At 35.1% G+C, this 21,103-nt stretch overlaps 1 protein-coding gene across 1 annotated transcript in view; it reads right to left on the bottom strand.

Moving 5' to 3' along the window:
- Positions 1-20,103, bottom strand: part of LOC109099532 (carbonic anhydrase-related protein 10) — a 100,305-nt gene extending 80,202 nt beyond the window's left edge. Inside the window, exons 1-2 of the mRNA XM_042768282.1 lie at positions 20,064-20,103; positions 7,807-8,000 (exon numbers count right to left, since the gene is read on the bottom strand). Of these exons, the coding sequence (XP_042624216.1) occupies positions 7,807-8,000; positions 20,064-20,103 (234 nt within the window). The remainder of the gene's footprint in view (positions 1-7,806; positions 8,001-20,063) is intronic.
- Positions 20,104-21,103: the final 1,000 nt, after the last annotated feature.

Below are 21,103 nucleotides of genomic sequence, written 5' to 3'. Positions count from 1 at the left end.
GCTTATCACATCTGATGGCTAATCTATAACAGCTACCATGTCTATTATGAATTGCCAAAGAGCTAGTCAGAAAAAAATACAGCACCAAATGAAAGCTTAGCAGATTATGTAGTAAAACTTTGCTACTGTTGTTCTGTATCAGTCTGAAGATATTACATGATGTAAGATTAACAACACCAGTCCAGTTTCATAACAATAAACATGTTTCAACAATCAAAAAATGTTAATATCGGCTCAGCTGTGTTCAGCATTCAAGAAGATTGTAAACTAGGGCAGATCTATACAGAATAAAAACTTTTTGACAAAATATTCAGTCTCTTGATAATTATGTTTTCCACACTCGTATTAACTACTTGAACACAACGAAGAATCATTCAATCATTTATATGCACCAATATATCAAAACATTTGAACAATGTTTATTTAAACATTACATATTTTAAGCATTTATATAAAAAAGGAAACACTGAATCAGAGTTATAAATCAATTCACTAAAATGATAGTTTGAACTGATACATGAAAATTAACCAAACTAACCAACCCTAAAGTAGTTTTGGCTAAATTATTTGAAATGCAAGATGCTTTTAAAACATCTTAATTGCAAGTACTCTAATGATGTGATCTTTAAAAAAAAACTTAATGGCCAAATGAAAAGTGCATTAAAATCATGATATTCAAAATCATAGTAAATATATTGTGAATTTTCAATATATTGCCATGCCCTATTATACAATTTATATCCATGTAAGAGAATATTTTTAAATAAGATTACTGACCTGGCCACAGTTCCAAATTCACCACGAGTATGTATAATTTTTAAACTGATGTCAAATTGACCACAAGTTAATTGTCTATTGTGTTTTAAAGACAGTAGACAGTACTGCTAATGTTATCCAATGTTTAGTTCCTAATGACTTGGCATCTTTAAAACAAGATCAAGGAGGAGGTCTTAACTAGATAATCCCTGAGATGAGGGATTTAGAGTAGTCACAGCAGGATGTCCATGTAATGTTTACATATCTATTCCATTAGTACAGCCATTATAAGCCACATAGACACAGACACCTGCAATGAAGATACTGCAGTATTTAGATATATTTGCTATGGAATGGGACAATTACTAAAAAACAAAACTCTTTTATAATAAGTTTTTTTAAGACATTTCATCAATTTATGAGCTAAAGTGCAGTTCAGTTGTGGTTGACTCATATTGGTTTATCAAAGTATTATCACTGTAGTCTGCCGCATCCTCCACAACATAGTATTCAGAACAAGAACTTTGCAGCATGCAAACTACACTGAGTAGAGATTTTTTGTGTGTGTTTGTGTCGTTACGAGTTGCATAATTCCTTTAGTGAATCTGCCGCGAAAATAGGTCTGGGCGATATGGCTAAAAAAATTATCACGACAATTTTTTTCACATCAGTCGATATCGATAATTATCACTATAAATGTCAAATCTTTATTTCTTTCAAGTTTAAAGCCAGATTTTTGCTCCAAAGTGAAAGTTGTAGAAACCAGACCATTTATTTTCCTTACCAAAATAAATATCTAAAGTTTCTGCATGCTCTAATCAGTGAACAGGTCAAGAAACAGGTTTGGGTTGCCTGATAATATTAATAATATCACTTTTTGTCTCTTAAAAATGCACATTTGATTTTAAAATGTAAAAATTTAAAAAATATAACTATATGGTTTTTAAGTAGACTATTTGTATGAAAAACATTAGTCTTAAAAACATTCAGTTTAAATGCACACATGCTATAGCTTAATCACAAATACATATAATTATATACCATTATTCCTTTATTAAAATCCAGTGTAAATATCCCAAATTTCTGCCACAATACCTTGGTGCAGTGAGTGTTACTACAGTAAATCCATGGTAAATGATAGAGATTTGTAGATTGAAAAGCTTTCTGACTGTCTCATTGTTTGGCTTTAAACTAGTTTAAATTACCAAGTCATTTGTGTTCATCGCTGAATTCAAGCGCTTCACACTGGATCTCACAGCGCTGCTTAATGCTCGCATGACCAAGTAAACGCATCTGCTCTAGTGAGCTCGCGTGGCATTTGAACTTTGATCCGAGTGGATAAACGGTCGTTGTGGCACAATTCAAATGAGTCACGGTTTCCTTCCACTTTTGGCACATAAACATTATATCGAACATCTATTGAACTCTTCATATCGTTCTATCGAGGAAAATTATATCGCGATAATTATCGTTAGCGAATTATCGCCCAAACCTATGCTAAAATAATGCATATAGTATTTACAGAAGACTGAAAGAGAACAAATGTAGGTGTTACTGGGGGAGGACGGCGATGGATCTTTCATAGTCATGTACATTTAATTGGCAATACTTTAGAAACCAACCACTGCCCTGATCTTCATACTCACTAGTTCAATCATTAGCTCTGACTCAAAACCTACTGATAGACATACTACGAAAACCTGTTCCAAAATAAGTAAAGGCAGCAGATAAAGTGAGTGAAATAGGGATTATGAATATAAATTATTTAATACTAAAAAATATAAATAAAAAGTCACATCAGCGGTGGAGTTTCCAGAAGAGTGCTCTAAATCAGTCCCTTATGAGGTTACAGTTCAGGCAGGATGTTACCATAGAATATAACAGCCTACATACGCAGTAGACAGTGAGGCAGCTCATTAGGTCTGGGAAAAGAACTAACAACCACACACACACACACAAACCCAAACCAAAAAAAAAAACACACAAAACAAATTAAATAAAAAACACAAAACCAAACCAAACAAAACCAGACAAAACAAAATAAAAATAAATAAATAAAACAAAACAAAAAACAAGTAGTTTTATTTTTCAATTATTTTATATAAAAAAAAACTTTAAATAATACAATTGACTTTTTAAATTAAAAAATAAAAATAAATAAATAAATAAAAATAATAAAAAATTTAAAAAGTCACGCTGATAAAGTATACTCTGAAACTGAGATTCATTTGATTTTGCCCAGTAGTTCTTTTCTGGTACAACGAAAACCACAAAGTGATCTGAAGACTTCAATAAAACCCTGCTATCATAATGTTGGAGTAGGATCTGAACTGCACAAACATGAAGGCGCACTCAGATTCTCTGCTGTGGTAGAGCACTCAGGCTTTGATCTGAGAATAGAGGACAGGAGACTGCTGATCCATTTCCTCTTTCCGTGTGACCCATTTTCCTGTGAGATTACCTCGCAACCCCTGGACCCTACAAACACTACTTCCTGCGGACACAAGTGATTGAATCTAATTATTTCCTAATCCTTTTTTAGCTCCATGTTTATGATTCAAATTTATACTCCCACACAGATGGACGAGCCACGAACACCGGCTTAAGTTGCGTACTCCGAGTCGGAATGCACGAATCAGGGTTTCGAGCTTGTGCGATCAAGCAGTAATTGAATCCAGCGCCTCTACAAGCAAGAGGCTGTGGCGAGACAGACATAATTGCAGCCTTTGAGATATTCATATGCAAACTGCTTTGTATACTGTGACAGCTTAGCAGGTTCAGCCAACACAAACTTGAGTCTAATTAATTTGAATCAGTAATTTGCATAACTAAATCAATTCTCATAATCACGAGGCGTTTCACCCTCAGCAATAAACATCTGTGTCCTTTGTGGTTTGTTACATTCACCATGAAAAACATAGCTGAGCTTTATGTATGGATCTGTATGTTGAGGTATCTTTTGCGAATGCTTTCTCTAATAAATATTTCACATTTGACTCCATAATTTAAGCTAATGTTTTCCTGGGATTGCCAACACGAAAAGTTCGCAAAGGAAATGAAGCAGTCATGCCTGTAAGCTGCATGTTCTGCAGAGTTGCAGAATTACAACGGATGTCAATTCTTGTCTATGAGGGACTTGGCATGACGTGCACGATTCATGAAATATACACCGCTAGCAACAAAGGTACAGAAACAATTTAGTGCACGAGTGCAAACATTTGCAACAAACAGTGAAAAGAGCTGAAACATTTAGGTACAAAGCCAACATGGAATTCACATGTGTGAGAAATAAAAGCTAAGAGGACCGAATATGTAATAGGACGCCCCAACCCCCAAACAGTGTGATTCCACAAATCACTACAGATGTCATCCCATGGCTCCATGTTTCTCGTTCCACCGTGTTCCCAGTGTAATTTTACTGATTCAGTGCCACTAGAGGAGTGTTCTCTCCCTGTGGCAGCAGAACTCCCCATCTGGTCATACATGCATCTTGCATGTTAAATGGTTTCGATCTCCTTCTCCCGCTGGCCAGATAGGAAAAATTACATCACTGATCCTTGATCTCAAATGAACAGAATATTATATCAAACTGACACTGCAATCACCTCTCATTACATAGCTCCACTGAGCAATCAGATATTTTCAACAGTGACCACTATGATTTTCTTCTGTGGAACAGATATTTTGAACAAGATTTTCAAACAACATTGGGCCTCACTGACTTTCATTATATGCATCTACACACACAGACACAAAAAAAAAAAAAAAAAAAAATAAAAATAATAATAATAATATATATATATTTTTTTTTTATTAAATTAAATTAAATATTTGGTAAAACTTTCTCTAAAGCCTATATTTATAATACATAATAATAGTATTCTTAAGGCATTATATTAAGAAAGAAAAGTATAATATGTTTTATCATCTCATGAAAAATCATAACAACATGCATTATAATCACTTATTTGTGGTTATAGCTCAGATTATGATGATTTATAATATTACACAGTGAACAAGATGCATCCATTTAACTTACAATCGATTATATTTCCCATAGTTATAACGTATTATAAATCTCATATATTGCCATTTTTAACTTGTTACTTTATTAAAACAGATAAAGACCACTAATAAATAACAACAACAATGACAACATCAATAATAAAACAAATTAAAATATTATTTCTTTCTTAAACAGCCATAAGATCAGATATCTGTAATATGGCACATTTGATTTTTACCCAAATTTATTGTAATATCAGTACAATAGTAAGATACTGTACAGATCTTAAATAAAAAATGTCAAGATATGAGACTTAAAATCCATTTTAAATTAAATGGATTTAGCATGGTGTTTATTCATTAGCATTTTTATTTATGTTATAAATAATCACACCCATAAAAGTTATAACCACAAATAAGTAAGTTTTATAATGTATTATAATTGTTGTTATGATTATTTATGAGATTAAACCACATATTATAAGTTTTTTTTTTTTTTCATTATTATAATGCAACATGCATTCATTATAATACCTTAATACCACCCTTATAATGTGTTATAAAAATGGGCTTCATAAAAAGTGTTACCAAATATTTTTACTGATTCTTTTCCCTAAATATAATAATTTATATAAATTAATAAATCATTCCAATTAATATTTGAACTCAGGGATTGCCAAACTTTTTGAAATCCAAACCACTTTGACTTTGATATTCCCTTTAGATTTTAAGTTATATTCCAATAATTTAACAGCACATTCAAATATAATAATAATAATAATAATAATAATAATAATAATAATAATAATAATAATAATAATAATAATAATAATAATAATAATAAAACCCTTGGGAAACTCTGGCCTGTTTTAACTCAAATCATTTTTCCATGCCCATGTATTTGCTTAAGTATGCAGCCATATGAAGAGCAGAATAATGTACAGTCGTCCAATGCTAATTGCAAAACAAACCCCAACAGGGAGATCAAAACACCCCTTGCTTTGCATTAAGGTCTTGATCACTCTGGTATAATCAGATGATAATGACCGGCTGACTGTTCATTACCATTACTATCAGTAACAGATTTATAGTTCCCCTCAAGTACAAGTCATTTAAAAAAAAAGAAAAAAGAAATCTGGTGTTCATTTACATTCATTTATCACGGTCAGTCTCTTTTGTGTGCTGTATGTGAGTGATCTGCACAAGATTTGTGTTGTCCCTTAGTTCAAACATCGGCCTGTTAAAGCTGACTGATAGCCGAACCGATGCCATCAGTTTATACAGAGAATGTATCTCACACTGTCAACTACCCAAGCTAATGAAATCGCCATGACAAGGCTGACTCAGTGAGTAATCTAATATGATATCCATGTAACTGAATCAAATCTGTGTGCAGGTCGTATCTGTCATTGTTTGTCTCTGGGCGGGATTCTGTCCCGTTTTACCAACGCTGACAAAGGAAGGTGACACAGCGAAACAATGTACTACGCTATGTTCTACAGTACATCTATGCTATGCTAAATGGCATGTGGCCTGATTCGTTTCGGTAATTAGTCCCATTGCATATCTGCTGCACCCCAAAGCTAATGACGTTAGGAGAAAATATTTGTATATGGCATCTTTTCATATTCATGTCTCAAATTCTCCACTTTGCTGATCGGAGACTTCAATAAAGGACACGATACTGTCATCTTCCTCCTTTGTCAGAGCGATTAAATTCATTAAAAGCTCTTCAAGTAATTGCGGATCATCTACAGCAGAGCAAATATTCAATTAATACAGACAATTTAATAACTGTGATTCCCTCAATCCAAAGCACATAACCTTGATGCATGCCTACGCTTGATTAATTGGTTTTCTATTCTGAGGTCATTTTAATTTCCTTTAACTATTCATTAGTCCATTTATCATGCTGTGGAGAGCCTGGCGATGTAAACTCCACTCTGACAGAAACTTCAAACACACTCAAACTCTTTATCAAGGACTACAATCTAAGATTTATCTAACATGTTCCAGGAATCAGAGAACAGGGGTATCTTGGCTATCTGAAACAATCTCTGAAAAGATCAAAACTTTTCAACACATGCAGTTCAAGTGAGCACAAGACATTTTCCATGCTGATATATTTATCAAGCAAAAATCTAGAAATAGCTTGAAATGCACCACTAAAAACAGCAATTGATCTTTGACCTTTTTAGTTTAGGACAAACCCCTTTCATGAAATCATGTCCAAGTGAATTGCTATTCTTCTAAATTACAAATAATGAATCCAACTAATTATTTCATGAGACTTGGCATGTCAAGAGTGCTTTAGCCAAATTACCATGCATTCTTTTTTATTATCCTTGTTTCTCTGTCTGATTCGCTCTCTAGTCATTGATTGATCTGTATGAGTATTAATCTCTGCCTCTAGTGCTGCCACATGCATGACCTCAAATGGACCTCAAATGCTTATGCGTTTGAAGAGAGGATTTATTAATATGCAAAACATGCCATCCTCTCTCCATTGACAAACAAATGATGGCGCTTTTATGTGGTTAGTTGACGCATAACGTGCACATGGATATTTTTTTTTTTGTACAAACAAAATGTATACAAAAACAGAAATGTATATTTCAAAGCATTACTTGCCACTTCTTCATAAATGCTTGTGAAACTTACTAGCAATTTTTCTCCAACAACCCCCCCCCCACAATGTATCTATAACTAGTTCATTTTAAATCTTGCAGTGTGACAAACCATCTCGAATGTTATGAGGTCAAAGCTCATGCAAAGTAACAATAAAAATGTTGTTTTGCATGACACACTGCAGGGTATCAGCTACTGTAAAAAACAGTAGTGGAAAAGTATAATTCAAACTAAGCACCATAATTTACTTTCCTAACCATTCTGAATCTAGCAAAACCACTGACCTACATGGATTTTTTCACTAAAGTAGCATTTTCAGAGTTGATAAGCACTTTGACACTAGAAACGATGTTTACTTTTCCCAGCTCACCGCACTGACAATGCAGTCATGCAGACATCACATAACACACGGTTTACCTTTCGTCCGCCAGTGTTGAGCCTCAGTGGTGTCAAGAAGGGATCAAATATCATATGGCTCGTCTCAATGTTGACTGGAGACTGTCTCTTCCCCACAGAACACAGATTCCATGCAGAATTTACAAGCCCCCAGAAAGATGGCACTGCAACAGGAAAAAGTACACAATGATGATTTGCAGTACATTCATCAAATGCTTATACTCATTTTAAGAAAAACAGATTATTTGTTCATAATAAGTACATATAGTGAATTTATAAATGAATGAATGAATGAATGAACGAACGAACAAACGAATAAATGGAGTAAGAGCCACATGTTCCTTACTTGTGGATGTAATAATTATAAAGTTAATATTTAAATATTTATTAAAACTTTGAAACTGAAGCTTTTTTTTTTTTATGTGTGTGTATGGTAACGTCATTTCCTGCAATGACTATTTGTTTCTTAAATGTAAAACTGGAGCAGTACAGTTTTGTGTAAAATGTGTGTTTCCTGTTAATTAAACTATCAAAATTTTAATTAATCAATTAAACGATGTAAATTTAAATCAATTAGGGCTGTGCGATATGGACAAAAAAAACCTATCACGATTATTTTATCAATTTTGCGATTTCGATTTTAATCACGATTTTGACACACACAGACATGCTTTACAGTCATAAATGCATTCAATATAAATTTGAAACATATTTCCAAATGAAAACCAATGAGAGCTTTATCAAAAAGTTGTAACATGCCTCTAGAACAGACATAAGTCAAAATAATCAAGTAAAGATGTCAAACAAAATGTCTAGACATATGGCAAAAAATAATAAAAACCCGTGTACATAAAAACAAAACCCCGTGTCCAGGGCTATTTTTTATTTATTTTTTTTTTTTTTGCCATGCATTGGTCATAGAGCTCATTGTAGCGGTGCCTCAGGTGCTGAAATAGATTTATTGGCGAAGGTTCACACGTACTTCGTCTGCAGTGCGTGTACAGTATGTATATGCGGTGCAGAAGCAGCAGCGAGAGCGAGTTATTGTAACGCGAAAGCACTTTAAAAATAATTAATGAGAATTAATGAGAATTTCTCCGCTCGCACTTAGATTTCCTTTGTTTTGTCAAACCAGACGCGCGTGCTCAGATACGCGCTGCTCTCGTCCGGAGAGAGCGCGCGCGCACTTAAAACACGTCTCCTCTCACTCACTCACTCACAACTCTCTCTATGCTCATGCACTAGATATTCATTCTTTTCGCACCTTTCAATTTCTAACCTTTTCTGTTCACATCTTTTACCGTGTGCAGTGTGAACGCTCTGATCCATTAACACGGGCTCGGAAAAAATACGCATCACAGACAGTGTGTGAACCTGGAGTTACGTAGGCATATGCCCAGTTTGTTCTGTTCTCATGCTCCACTTAGGTGCGCTGCATTCTGATTGGATCGGATAGCATACTGCGGGAGGTCGGGACCGCGGAAAATCGTGCTATAAAGCGATTTAGAAAGCGTGCACGCTCAAATTGTGATTTTATTACGATTTCGATTAATCGCACAGCCCTAATTTCAACTCACGCTCACATACCATTAGATAATAATAATAATGATGATGATGATGATGCTAATGATGATGATGATGATAATAAAAAGACAATTACGAGCAAAAGTGGTTTGGATGTAATAAAAAAGCAACAAAAAGGTACATGCAAATGTGTAATGTAATGCAAATAATGTAAACATTATTTGATGAAAGTATCTAGATTTTGATACATATGAGTAGAATATAGAAAAGTTATTTTTGAAAATGGTGTGATTTCAAACAATTAAAATTTAGGTATCCCCATGTCCTCTGCTTTAAATACACGAAAAAAATGTATTACGGTTAAAAGAAATAGCACCATATAAAAGTGAAAATGATTAAGGGATATTAATAGGTAGTAAAGAAATTATATTACTTTGAGGTATTTCAGAGTGTGTTAATATAATTACCAGCAATCACTGTTTCAACTGTAACACTCTGGCTTCTAATAATTTAAATTTTATGATTTAGTCTTTCTTATTATAAGTCTATTAATGGCTACGGCTCACAGCTCTTTCAAATGTCTCTTATACCAAAAAAAAAAAAAAAAAAAAAAAAAAAAAAAAAAAAAAAAAAATGGCAGTTGGATTTGTAGCAGTCCATTATGAAGGAAAATGTTACAGCTGTCCCAGGTCTCCCTTTCTCATAACTCTTTGATACTCATAAGAAAGTCGGTGCAACAATATCCCTCTATTCTTAAATAACTTTATTCAACATCCGAGTTCCAGCAGCCCATGACATTTTCAAGCAATTTAGACGATTTATACAAAGTGTTCGCCTTGGCATTTACACAGCGTTGTGCTACATGCACCTCCAGCTGACAACCATTACATGAGATGATTGGCAGCCTGAAAAACAGGATTCTTTATTAATAATTTATAAGCAGGCAGCGGTGGGGTTCAGGACCTCCAAGCTTGCATCTTCTAGCAAGTAAATTCCACTCCTGGAACATTTTGGTTGGGTGACTTGACCCAGTTAGCTTAGCAGAAAAGCGACAATGCATAACGCAATTCATAATGTCTATCCCACCACAATGACATCAGCACTTCTGCCCCCATTTCAGGCCTCCAAATAAGTAAAGACAATTCATAAATCACTGTTCCCATTGTTCTGATGCTGAGAGAAGCAGGTGGTCTCCACACCATATTTTTCATGTTGTGAGTCGCCATAATTTAAGCCTGCGTTTTCACAAACAAGCACCACCTGCTGTTTGCTGTCATGTGAGCGTTCAACAATTCTCCTTGAGAAAAGAACTTGACAAAGTAGCAACGTGTACACACACTTTTGTACATGAAAAACAAACACAAACCCAGACACACGCACACAGGATGTGTACTCTCTTTGACCCCCTAATACTATGATAAGAAGGCCTGAATATTATTTGAGGACAATGCTTGATAAACAAAAATGCGGCTGAACTGAGGTCTCAACTGAGTAGCTTTGTGATTAATAAAAGTACGGCTGGTTGGTGTGGTCATCGCTTCAGCGGTCTTAACTCAAAAATAACAGCCGGCTGCTCATTTCCTGGCATAAAAACTATTTCTGCACTGGATGGTGCTGTCTTGAGAATGAAAATGGAACCGAAAAAAAAACAAAAAACAAACAAAAAACGTTGAGTCATTTCTTATTTAGGAAAGCGTTGAATTAGGTTGTAATGTCCTCCAAGATGCAGGCAGAAAAATGGGAAATAATTCAGATCCTTCTTCATCAGTCACTGAGATGACAGGAAATCTATAACCAGAATGGGGCTGCAGTGTATGGAATTGATCTGCTAAACACAGGTGACATGTCATAAATGGTACATACTGATTACCTATTGGTAGCTCTAAAAGAACAACCACAGTCAACAGCTTTTCACCTTTGGAAATAAAATAATCCATACAAAATCAAGCTGTAGCTTTACTTTAGATATGCTGCATTTTAAGGACAGTTATAAAATAGCCTATATTAATCTGAATTACACTGAGTTTCCTTTTGAACCCTTATATCGGTTAACATATCACTAGAAGGGAAGATTTTCAGGGTTTAACAACCTATTTTAGGCTGTTCCTTACACAAATCTATGGTATCTTCAGAAGACTATAGTGTACTGATTTGTATGGATGGCTTTTATAACACTTAAAGGTGTTTTTGCAGCCTTTTTAAAGGTTGAAAGCTCAAGTTTCCCAAAAAAAAAAAAAAAAAAATTTTGTGCCATGGAAAATGTTTAAATACTACATGGCTTTGGAATGACATGAAAGTGAGTAAACATTTTTGAATGCATGGTTTAATTGCTTATCTCTCAATGTGACTGGACACATCAGAGCTGGTCTTTAAAAAGACAGAAGAGGTTCTTGTGTTTAATGATCTGTATAAACTCACTTAAAATTCAAACATCCGCTTTAGCGCAAGGCTGCAAGATTTTTATTTTTTGAGGCCTCAGGACACTGGCAGGAAAAATGCAGCAAACATGTGTGTATAATAAATATATAGCCTATAGATCCATCTCAGTTCCATATCATCTCACACAAGTCCATGAGGTATCTTTTTAAACAGCATATTGGACACATGTTGGCTACTTTTCCTTTGCTATCCAGGACAAACCACTATTAAAAAAAAAAAAAAAAAACTTGCAATATTATATGTAATATATACTAAATATAAAATATGAATCATACAGACAATTGTGACAAGTGTGTGTGTATATATATATATATATATATATATATATATATATATATATATATATATATATATATATATATATATATATACATACACATTATAACACACACACACACACACACACACACACACAAAAATATTTATATATATATATATATATATATAAAGTGGGTACGGAAAGTATTCAGACCCCCTTAAATTTTTCACTCTTTGTTATATTGCAGCCATTTGCTAAAATCATTTCATTTCAAAGTTCTTTTTCCCCCTCATTAATGTACACACATTTTTGCAGATTTATTAAAAAAGAAAAACTGAAATATCACATGGTCCTAAGTATTCAGACCCTTTGCTGTGACACATATATTTAACTCAGGTGCTGTCCATTTCTTCTGATCATCCTTGAGATGGTTATACACCTTCATTTGAGTCCAGCTGTGATTGATTATACTGATTGGAATTGATTAGGAAAGCCACACACCTGTCTATATAAGACCTTACAGCTCACAGTGCATGTCAGAGCAAATGAGAATCATGAGGTCAAAGGAACTGCCTGAAGAGCTCAGAGACAGAATTCTGGCAAGGCACAGATCTGGCCAAGGTTACAAAAAAATTTCTGCTGCACTTAAGGTTCCTAAGAGCACTAAGGTTCCAAAATCCTTAAATGGAAGACGTTTGGGACGACCGAAACCCTTCCTAGAGCACCCCAAACATCAAAACTGATCAACCGGGGGAGAAGAGCCTTGGTGAGAGAGGTAAAGAAGAACCCAAAGATCACTGTGGCTGAGCTCTGGAGATGGGAGAAAGTTGTAGAAAGTCAACCATCACTGCAGCCCTCCACCAGTCGGGGCTTTATGGCAGAGTGGCCTGACAGAAGCCTCTCCTAAGTGCAAGACACACTAAAAAACACCTGAAAGACTCCAAGATGGTGAGAAATAAGATTCTCTGGTCTGATGAGACCAAGATAGAACTTTTTGGCCTTAATTTTAAGCGGTTTGTGTGGAGAAAACCAGGCACTGCTCATCACCTGTCCAATACAGTCCCAACAGTGAAGCATGGTGGCGGCAGCATCATGCTGTGGGGGTGTTTTTCAGCTGCAGGGACAGGACGTCTGGTTGCAATCGAGGGAAAGATGAATGCGGCCAAGTACTGGGATATCCTGTACAAAAACCTTCTCCAGGGTGCTCAGGACCTCAGACTGGGCCGAAGGTCCACCTTCCAACAAGACAATGACCCTAAGCACACAGCTAAAATAATGGCTTCATTATTTTAGTGGCTTCACAACAACTCCGTGACTGTTCTTGAATGGCCCAGCCAGAGCCCTGACTTAAACCCAATTGAGCATCTCTGGAGAGACCTGAAAATGGCTGTCCACCAACGTTTACCATCCAACTTGACAGAACTGGAGAGGATCTGCAAGGAGGAATGGCAGAGGATCCCCAAATCCAGGTGTGAAAAACTTGCTGCATCTTTCCCCAAAAATACTCATGGCTGTATTATATCAAAAGGGTGCTTCTACTAAATACTGAGCAAAGGGTCTGAATACTTAGGACCATGTGATATTTCAGTTTTTCTTTTTTAATAAATGTGCAAAAATGTCAACAATTCTGTGTTTTTCTGTTAATATGGGGTGCTGTGTGTACATTAATGAGGAAAAAATAAAATGAACTTAAATGATTTTAGCAAATGGCTGCAATATAACAAAGAGCAAAAAATTTAAGTGGGTCTGAATACTTTCCGTACCCACTGTATGTGTATGTATACATATATATATACATATGTATACATACATATACATACATATATATATATATACACATATATATACATACACACATTTTTCTTTTCATGTATTTTAAATGTGAAAGGAGAAAGGTAAAAAGATTTCAATCATTACACTAATCATCCTCTTAAAACATATTTTTCTGTTTAGCCATAATAACTTATTCGACATTTGCACTTACAATCTAAGCACAGGAAAGGTTTTGTTAATTATATCAAATCAAGGTCATTCACAATGTTAATCACTGACAGAGAACTTCATCTGTTCTTATGATCACAAGGGTTGGATCTTGTTCTTTGACATTAAAAAAGTGAGGAAGAAAAGAACAGCACTTGCAGAATAATTATTGCCTTCCTCTTTGTAACAGCTAAAGCCGGTGTTCTTGCCACCCTCAAGGTTTACTACAGTTCAGGGTCGAAAGAAGGAATGCAGTAAGACAACACTTGCACCAATTAAGATGCCTATTAATTACTTCCATTCTAGACCTTGCCACAAAATCATAAAGCCTCTGCCCTAAGACTGCAGGAGAGTAGCTATGCATTTACCATTCGAATGATAGAAGCAAAAGTATTTCTTAAATGAGGGGGAAAGGAAGATTAGTGGAAAAGCGGAGAATTTTCGAAAACACACGGTGTATCCAGATATATCCCTGGGTATCTTGGAAAAATATCAAAAACTACCGTCTGTTTTGATGTGCTGAAGCATATATAATAATGATACTGCAGCAAAACAAACAGATTGACAATAAATACATAGAAGGAAGGATGAGAAAATATCTTAACAACAAAACTGATGCTAAGTACTTGGAAGTTGCATTTAAATGTGTAACCTCTTCAACCAATCCTAAATCTTGGAGGCGCCAGTGAAACTTCACAACAGGACTACATCACGGGGGAAGAGTTAATTTCTTTCCTCAGCATATGGCAAAACTGAAAGAAATTAAAAATCTTGGCTATCAGCTTCATTTTTCTAAGCAGTAAACAAGAAACCAGAGGAAATCCTGGAAAAGGTACCATTAATAATAAGAAGAAATGTTTCTTTAGAACCAAATCAGAATGTTAGAATGATTTCAGAAGGATCATGTGACAGTGAGGAATGGAGTAATGATCTGTTATCACAAGAATAAATAATATTTAAAATGACTAAATGTAAAATGTATTAATTTAGAGACACGTTTTTTTTTTTAACTTTTTTTTTCCAATTAACTGACACAAACGTATTTTAAAAATGTATTTATTTTATAAAAATCATGAATTATTAATTCATATTACATTTTTAAGGAAATTTTATTTTATTATTATTATTAATAAGCAGTGATGTAGCTGTGGTAAAATATTTTTCTAAAAAACAGTTTCTATGCTAAACTAAGTATTTTCTTAATTATGATTTTTTTTTCTTAATTATTAGCACAGTTGTTTTAACCTGGAATTTTTTACTTAATAAAAAATAAAATCATTTTACTTCAGAAATTAGAAAACATGCTCACCACAGAAGAGGTGTTTTCAAATCATTGTATCACTGTATCAATCAAGTTATCTATGAATTGCATTATTAAAAAAATAAGTTTAAGGTCATCGTCCCATATTGCATTTTAAATTAAGCAAATTAGCAGCTAGTAAGCCTACCGCAATTTTGCAACATTTTTTTTTCCACACAAATCAGAAAGGACAGCTGTTTTGTGCTTGGAAAGTCAGAATGTCTTCTGAGTAATTCAGCTCTCTGTCCATTAATTGGTGCAGTTCATCAAAGCAGTGCTTTATCAGGTGTAGCATTAGAACAAACAGGAGTATCAACCCTCATGTAATGATTAGTGGCTGAGACCACCAATCATTCACAAGCTATCATTGTCTCTAGGTAAACAGTTCCAGAAGTAAAGGGGCATCAGGCAGGACAAGTGTTCAGTCGGCATGTTTAAATGGCACAGGACAGATGAACCTCTTTGGACCTGTCCTCTAACGCCAGCATAATCTCAGCACCCAGGGCGGATGGGCCTCATTAGGCCAAACCATCCCAAGAACAATAAACATGTCAGTCAAGTTAACTCCTCCTGTCATTTGTTAATGGGCAGGGATATCTGACCTGGCGGCAAAGAGGGTTTCTCAAAGCAGAATACAAATGAGAATAAAACTGCCATGGTGCAGCCAGCACAGAGGACCCGTGGACACCACAAACTCCACAGGCTGCACACATATGCTGGCTCCTCTGCCACAGAAACATCAACGGCAAAACACTCAACAAGACGTTCTCCTCTCGCTTGCTAATTGTCACATGCTAGGGCTACACGATTAATCATTGCAAAGGTGATAAATCGCGATTAGGCAGAAGCTGAAATTGTTATGCGTATCTTTCAGTGAAGCACGGTTCTGTGATTAGCAGTAAATCTCCATCCGAAGGCCAGAGGGCGCTCTCGTGCAGAAACCCAGGAAATGCCTATAGTGGTTGCTGAATAAACAGAAGATTTAACTGCTTTCATTAATTTAACGTGACTAATAAAACACATGACTACGACAATATATGGTTTATGAGTTCCTCTTTTTATAATTTTTATAAAAATAAAATATATAATAATGCAATGCTAATCGACATAGCCTTTATCATTGCTTAGAATACTATGAAATATGTTGCATGCCTTATTCTGTGTAAGAAGCCACATCATCTATATTTAAACACTCAACTGACGTTATGAAGTGAGGTTGGAGTAAAAAAATGTTATTAAATGTGGTATTTTCACATGGTTTCAGATGGAGCAGCATTTACTACACAGAGCCGTAGTTCACAGACAAGCTACACAAACAGCTTTCATAATCGCAGAACGATTTCTTTCTATTTCATAATTGCGCGATTAAATCGTCTGTGATTATGAACGCGATTTTGCGTAGCTTGTCAGTGATCTACGGCTCTGTGTAGTAAATGCTGCTCCATCTGAAAGCACGTGCTGGAGATTTACTACTAATCACAGAACTGGCTTTACTGACAAGATACGCATGACAATCACATTTGATTAATCGTGCAGCCCTATCGCCTGCCTGTTTAGGAGGCTTCGCATCTCTGAGGAGTCCTTCAGTGTTGGCCTCCACAGGATACGCCGAAGAGCAGTTTCATCCTTGAACAATTCTGAGCTGACAATTACCACACAGAACAAAATGAAATGCTACAGGAAGGATTTCAAATGAAGCACTGTTGATATCTTTATACAGACTACTGGATGCAGAGTGGCATATTTAACACTTTGTCCACCTTTTACAAGTTTTTTTACCGCTTCCACACCATTGATGAGTTGTTACAAATCTTCTGAAATAATACAGCATTTCCAGATCCAAAAACATGCAAAGATGATGATCTGTGTATACCAGAAGTGGACAGAAACTAGGCCTGTCCTGATACCCACACTTGCGGACTTGGCCACATCAGAGCATGTGCATGTGACAGGAAGTGCATCCACAAGACTGTCCCAGGTCTGAAAAATGTCAAAGCTCACAGCCCTCAACCCTCACTAAATACACACTATCTCTAATACAACTTTGGGGCGTATTCCATTATTTAGGTTCAGGTAATCAAGACATGCCCTAAAATCAAGAGGAAAACTTTGCAGTGCAAATTAATTTAATTAGATACTACATATAATATGTGTAAAATGTAAAGTGTTGCACATTTTATTGGTGCAGAGATGAGTAAGTGTATTTTGTAGAACATTTGCAACTGCTTTTTATCACTTAATTATAAGCACAACAATTAAATTGCCACTTAATTAAGAGCACAACAATTAAATTGTCACTTAATTAAAAGCACAACAATTAAATTGTATCTAAATGTAGATGTTCATTTTGAAGTGCAAAATATTTAAATGTACAAAATCTGTAAATAAAGCTCTGTAAAAACTGCTTACATTTTTACAACATTATGTTGTAAGTGTGTCCCATTGGATAATCACAAGTTCTACACACAGTGTATCCCATTTGTACTCGGAAGTTGGAAATTCTGAGTTGCCAGTAGGAACTTTTAACTGAAACTCATAACAAACCAGATTTCAGAATCCAATATGGCTGCTCAGTTCATTAACAGAAGTGAAACAGCAGTAATACACTGTTTATTAGCATTTATGTTTGTCTGTCTAAATAAACTAACTGGAGCACACAGTACTATCCAGCCCCTAGCTGTGGACATGATACTTTGTCTATCTGTGCAAAACACCGCTTTTTAATGTGTTTTTATCATCTATTATTGTTAACAATGGACAAATGCATCTTTTTTTCCAGACCAACTTGAACATGGTCAGCTCGGGTTTGACGTCATGCAGCTCCGACATTGACTATAGCACTGAATCAGTACTATAGCACTGAAAGCATGCAAAATGTGTTACTAGCAGACTGTTTGGAGTGTAAACACTCATTTTAACAGGCAGTCCTGAGGCTAGCCTTCTCCTCAACTGAAACACTACACACAATTTCTCTTTTTTTTCTCTCGGTCCCTGTCCTGTTTTCTCCATCACTTAAGCTCTCTTTAGCCGTCCGTTAACCATGTAAGGCATGTCAGAGTGTGGATTTAGCCTAAACCTCTCATTGAATCTGAAAATAATCCCCAAGTCATCCTGCTGTTATCTTGGCCATGCTTGTCAGCAGAGAGGATTCCTGTGTCACTGAGATCTAAATTGTGCTCATTACATGTGTTTATCCAAAAAAAAAATAAAAAAAATAACGATTTGTAGCTAAAAACACAATATGATTGTAAATAATATGATGTATTTGAATTTATATTCAGTAGGCAGTAATGTGGGATGGGGCTTGATTTTGTTCATCAGGATTTGACTGGATCACACAAGCCATGATATTATTGGTTAATGTACATTAACAAAAATTTTGGGGTTGCTAAGATGATTTAATTTTTTTTGAAAGAAGACTCTTATGCTAACCAAGGCTGCAATATTATTTTCTAATTTTAATATATAAGTAATTTATTTACAAGCAGTCTGTGTCACATGATTCTTAACAAATCATTGTAACATGCTGATTTGAATATTTTTAATAATGAATGCTGAAAACAGTTGTGCTGCTGCTGATTCTTTGATGAGCATTTATTTGAAATATGATTATTTTGTGAAATTAGCTAAATTAATGCATATTAAAAATACAACAGCAATGCATATTTTTCTTCAATTTAAATTAAAATAAATAAATAAATAAATAACACAAACAATGCTGCACAATAAGACCAGATACATCTATTTATAAAGTAAAAGGGGGCTCAGATTTAACAAAACCAAAATGAGAGCTTTGCAGATGTTAGTCTATATGTGTTGTGCTGGCATTATCCGTGCATTGAATGTGATACTAAATAAACTTTTAGCAGAAATCTCTCATTGATTTATTATTATTTTATAATAATTTTAAATTTAATAATTGCTAAAATATTGATCACTCATCCTGAACTACACAGATTTATTTTTTCCAATCAAATGCTGTATGGATTGAGAATGCCCTCCACCTACCTGCAATAGACTAGAAAGTTGCAAATCATATTTAATCTGATGTAAAGTAAGGTAAAGTAAAAATCCACTGTGTTTTCTTGCCTTTTGCCCAAGAAGCTGGTCTCCGGCATCTTTGCAATACTACCTAGGACAAGCAGCGTGTAGAATGAATTAGCTATGAAATTAAATGAAATGAAATTAACAGTATATCCAGCCTAAATTTTCTGTTTTAATAGGAAATGCATCTTTATAATACATATGCACTTTCATAGAGAATTCAAACATCAAGCTCTCCTTACCACAACAGTTCATAAGTGCATAAGTAGTCTTATGTCCTACAGAACTGCCACTTCCCCTCAGTAAAGCAAATCTCTTCACATGTGTTCTCTAGATTAAACACAGCTCTCTTAGTCACCCTACATAGTTCACTCTTACAACACTGTGGGGAAATCAAGCTGTGGGTGGACACCATAGGTACTCAAATAGTCATGAAATATGTGATGGGAAAGAAGGGAGGCTACATAACCAGCAATAGACATAGGTGTCATAACAGCAAAAGAAAGGGATATATATATATTTGGGCTGGGCAAGTTAACGTGATATTATTGCGTTAACGCATTAATTAATTAATGTCGACAATTATTTTATCACGCATTAACGCAATTTTTATTATTATAATGATTATTTTGAAAGTCCGTTGCTCACTGGCTCTAATCACATACAGACAAACCGTGGGTCACAGGAGGGGTGGGATGTTGATCAGTACTGGTTTGGAATGGGCATCATCACGCGTCTCAACCAGTGAGAGCATTTGGGGTGAGCCTAACATCGTGTCTACACCGGATGCGAGCGGTGCAAACAAAATACTATAGAACCCATTATAATCAGTAATGTGGTCTACACTGGATGCAGCATGACACGACAAATCCCCGACAGTAAACTGCTGCATTGTTATATCTATGGCATAGTGACACAAAATTCTAATGATTTGCAATGGTCAAATGATTTGTATAGGATCGCAACGAATGACGGCACATATGACTTGTCGTGTTGCGCCACATCCAGTGAAGACAGCATCACTGATTATAATGGCTTCTATAGTATTTTGTCACGTCCGGTGTAGACATGGTGTCAAGACGCACCATGACAAGAATACACTAAATTATATGAAAATGAGATTGTAATTGATTACATTAATGTTTAAGGTGAGATTTACAAGAAATATTTTAACTGCTACTATGTAATTGGAATACTGCGGTAAAAGAGCACCTTATTTGTTTAAAGTGTTTGCAAATCAAATGTTATTGCACTTTTGTTCATACAGCAGTACTTTTAAATTAAAAGTGTGCAATACAGTACTGCTGAATTCATTATTGAATTTTGCGCATAATAACAATGTGATTAATCGTAGAAAAATCATGCAATTAAAAAAATTGTAATCGTTGCCCAGCACTTATATATATATATATATTTACTACAAAATGTGTCATTTTCACAATGAATACCTGTCCAGAACTCATTTGATTCCTCCGATATCTTTGATATCTGCCCCATCTCTGTAGTCTTCATTGATAAGATCCATTTTTAAAGGGGAAAAAAACCCTCCACCTTCAACATCTAACCCATCAACTATAATGGAACAATTTGACTATGACAAAGAGAGGAAAGGTGCAGCCTGACACTGCTTGAAACACTGTGTTATTGAGCACTCTGGCCGAGCACCGGGGGAAAAATATTAATCAGGTCTTAACGACAAGGACAGTTCTGGGCTTCATGCTGCATCACTGTGAGACTGACAGATGGGCAGATTTGACTTCTAAGAGCAATTT

The sequence above is a fragment of the Cyprinus carpio genome, chromosome A12 (assembly GCF_018340385.1).
Source record: "Cyprinus carpio isolate SPL01 chromosome A12, ASM1834038v1, whole genome shotgun sequence".
Taxonomy (NCBI): Eukaryota; Metazoa; Chordata; class Actinopteri; order Cypriniformes; family Cyprinidae; genus Cyprinus; species Cyprinus carpio.
Note: the sequence above shows the minus strand (reverse complement) of the source record. Positions and strands in the feature narration are given on the sequence as shown.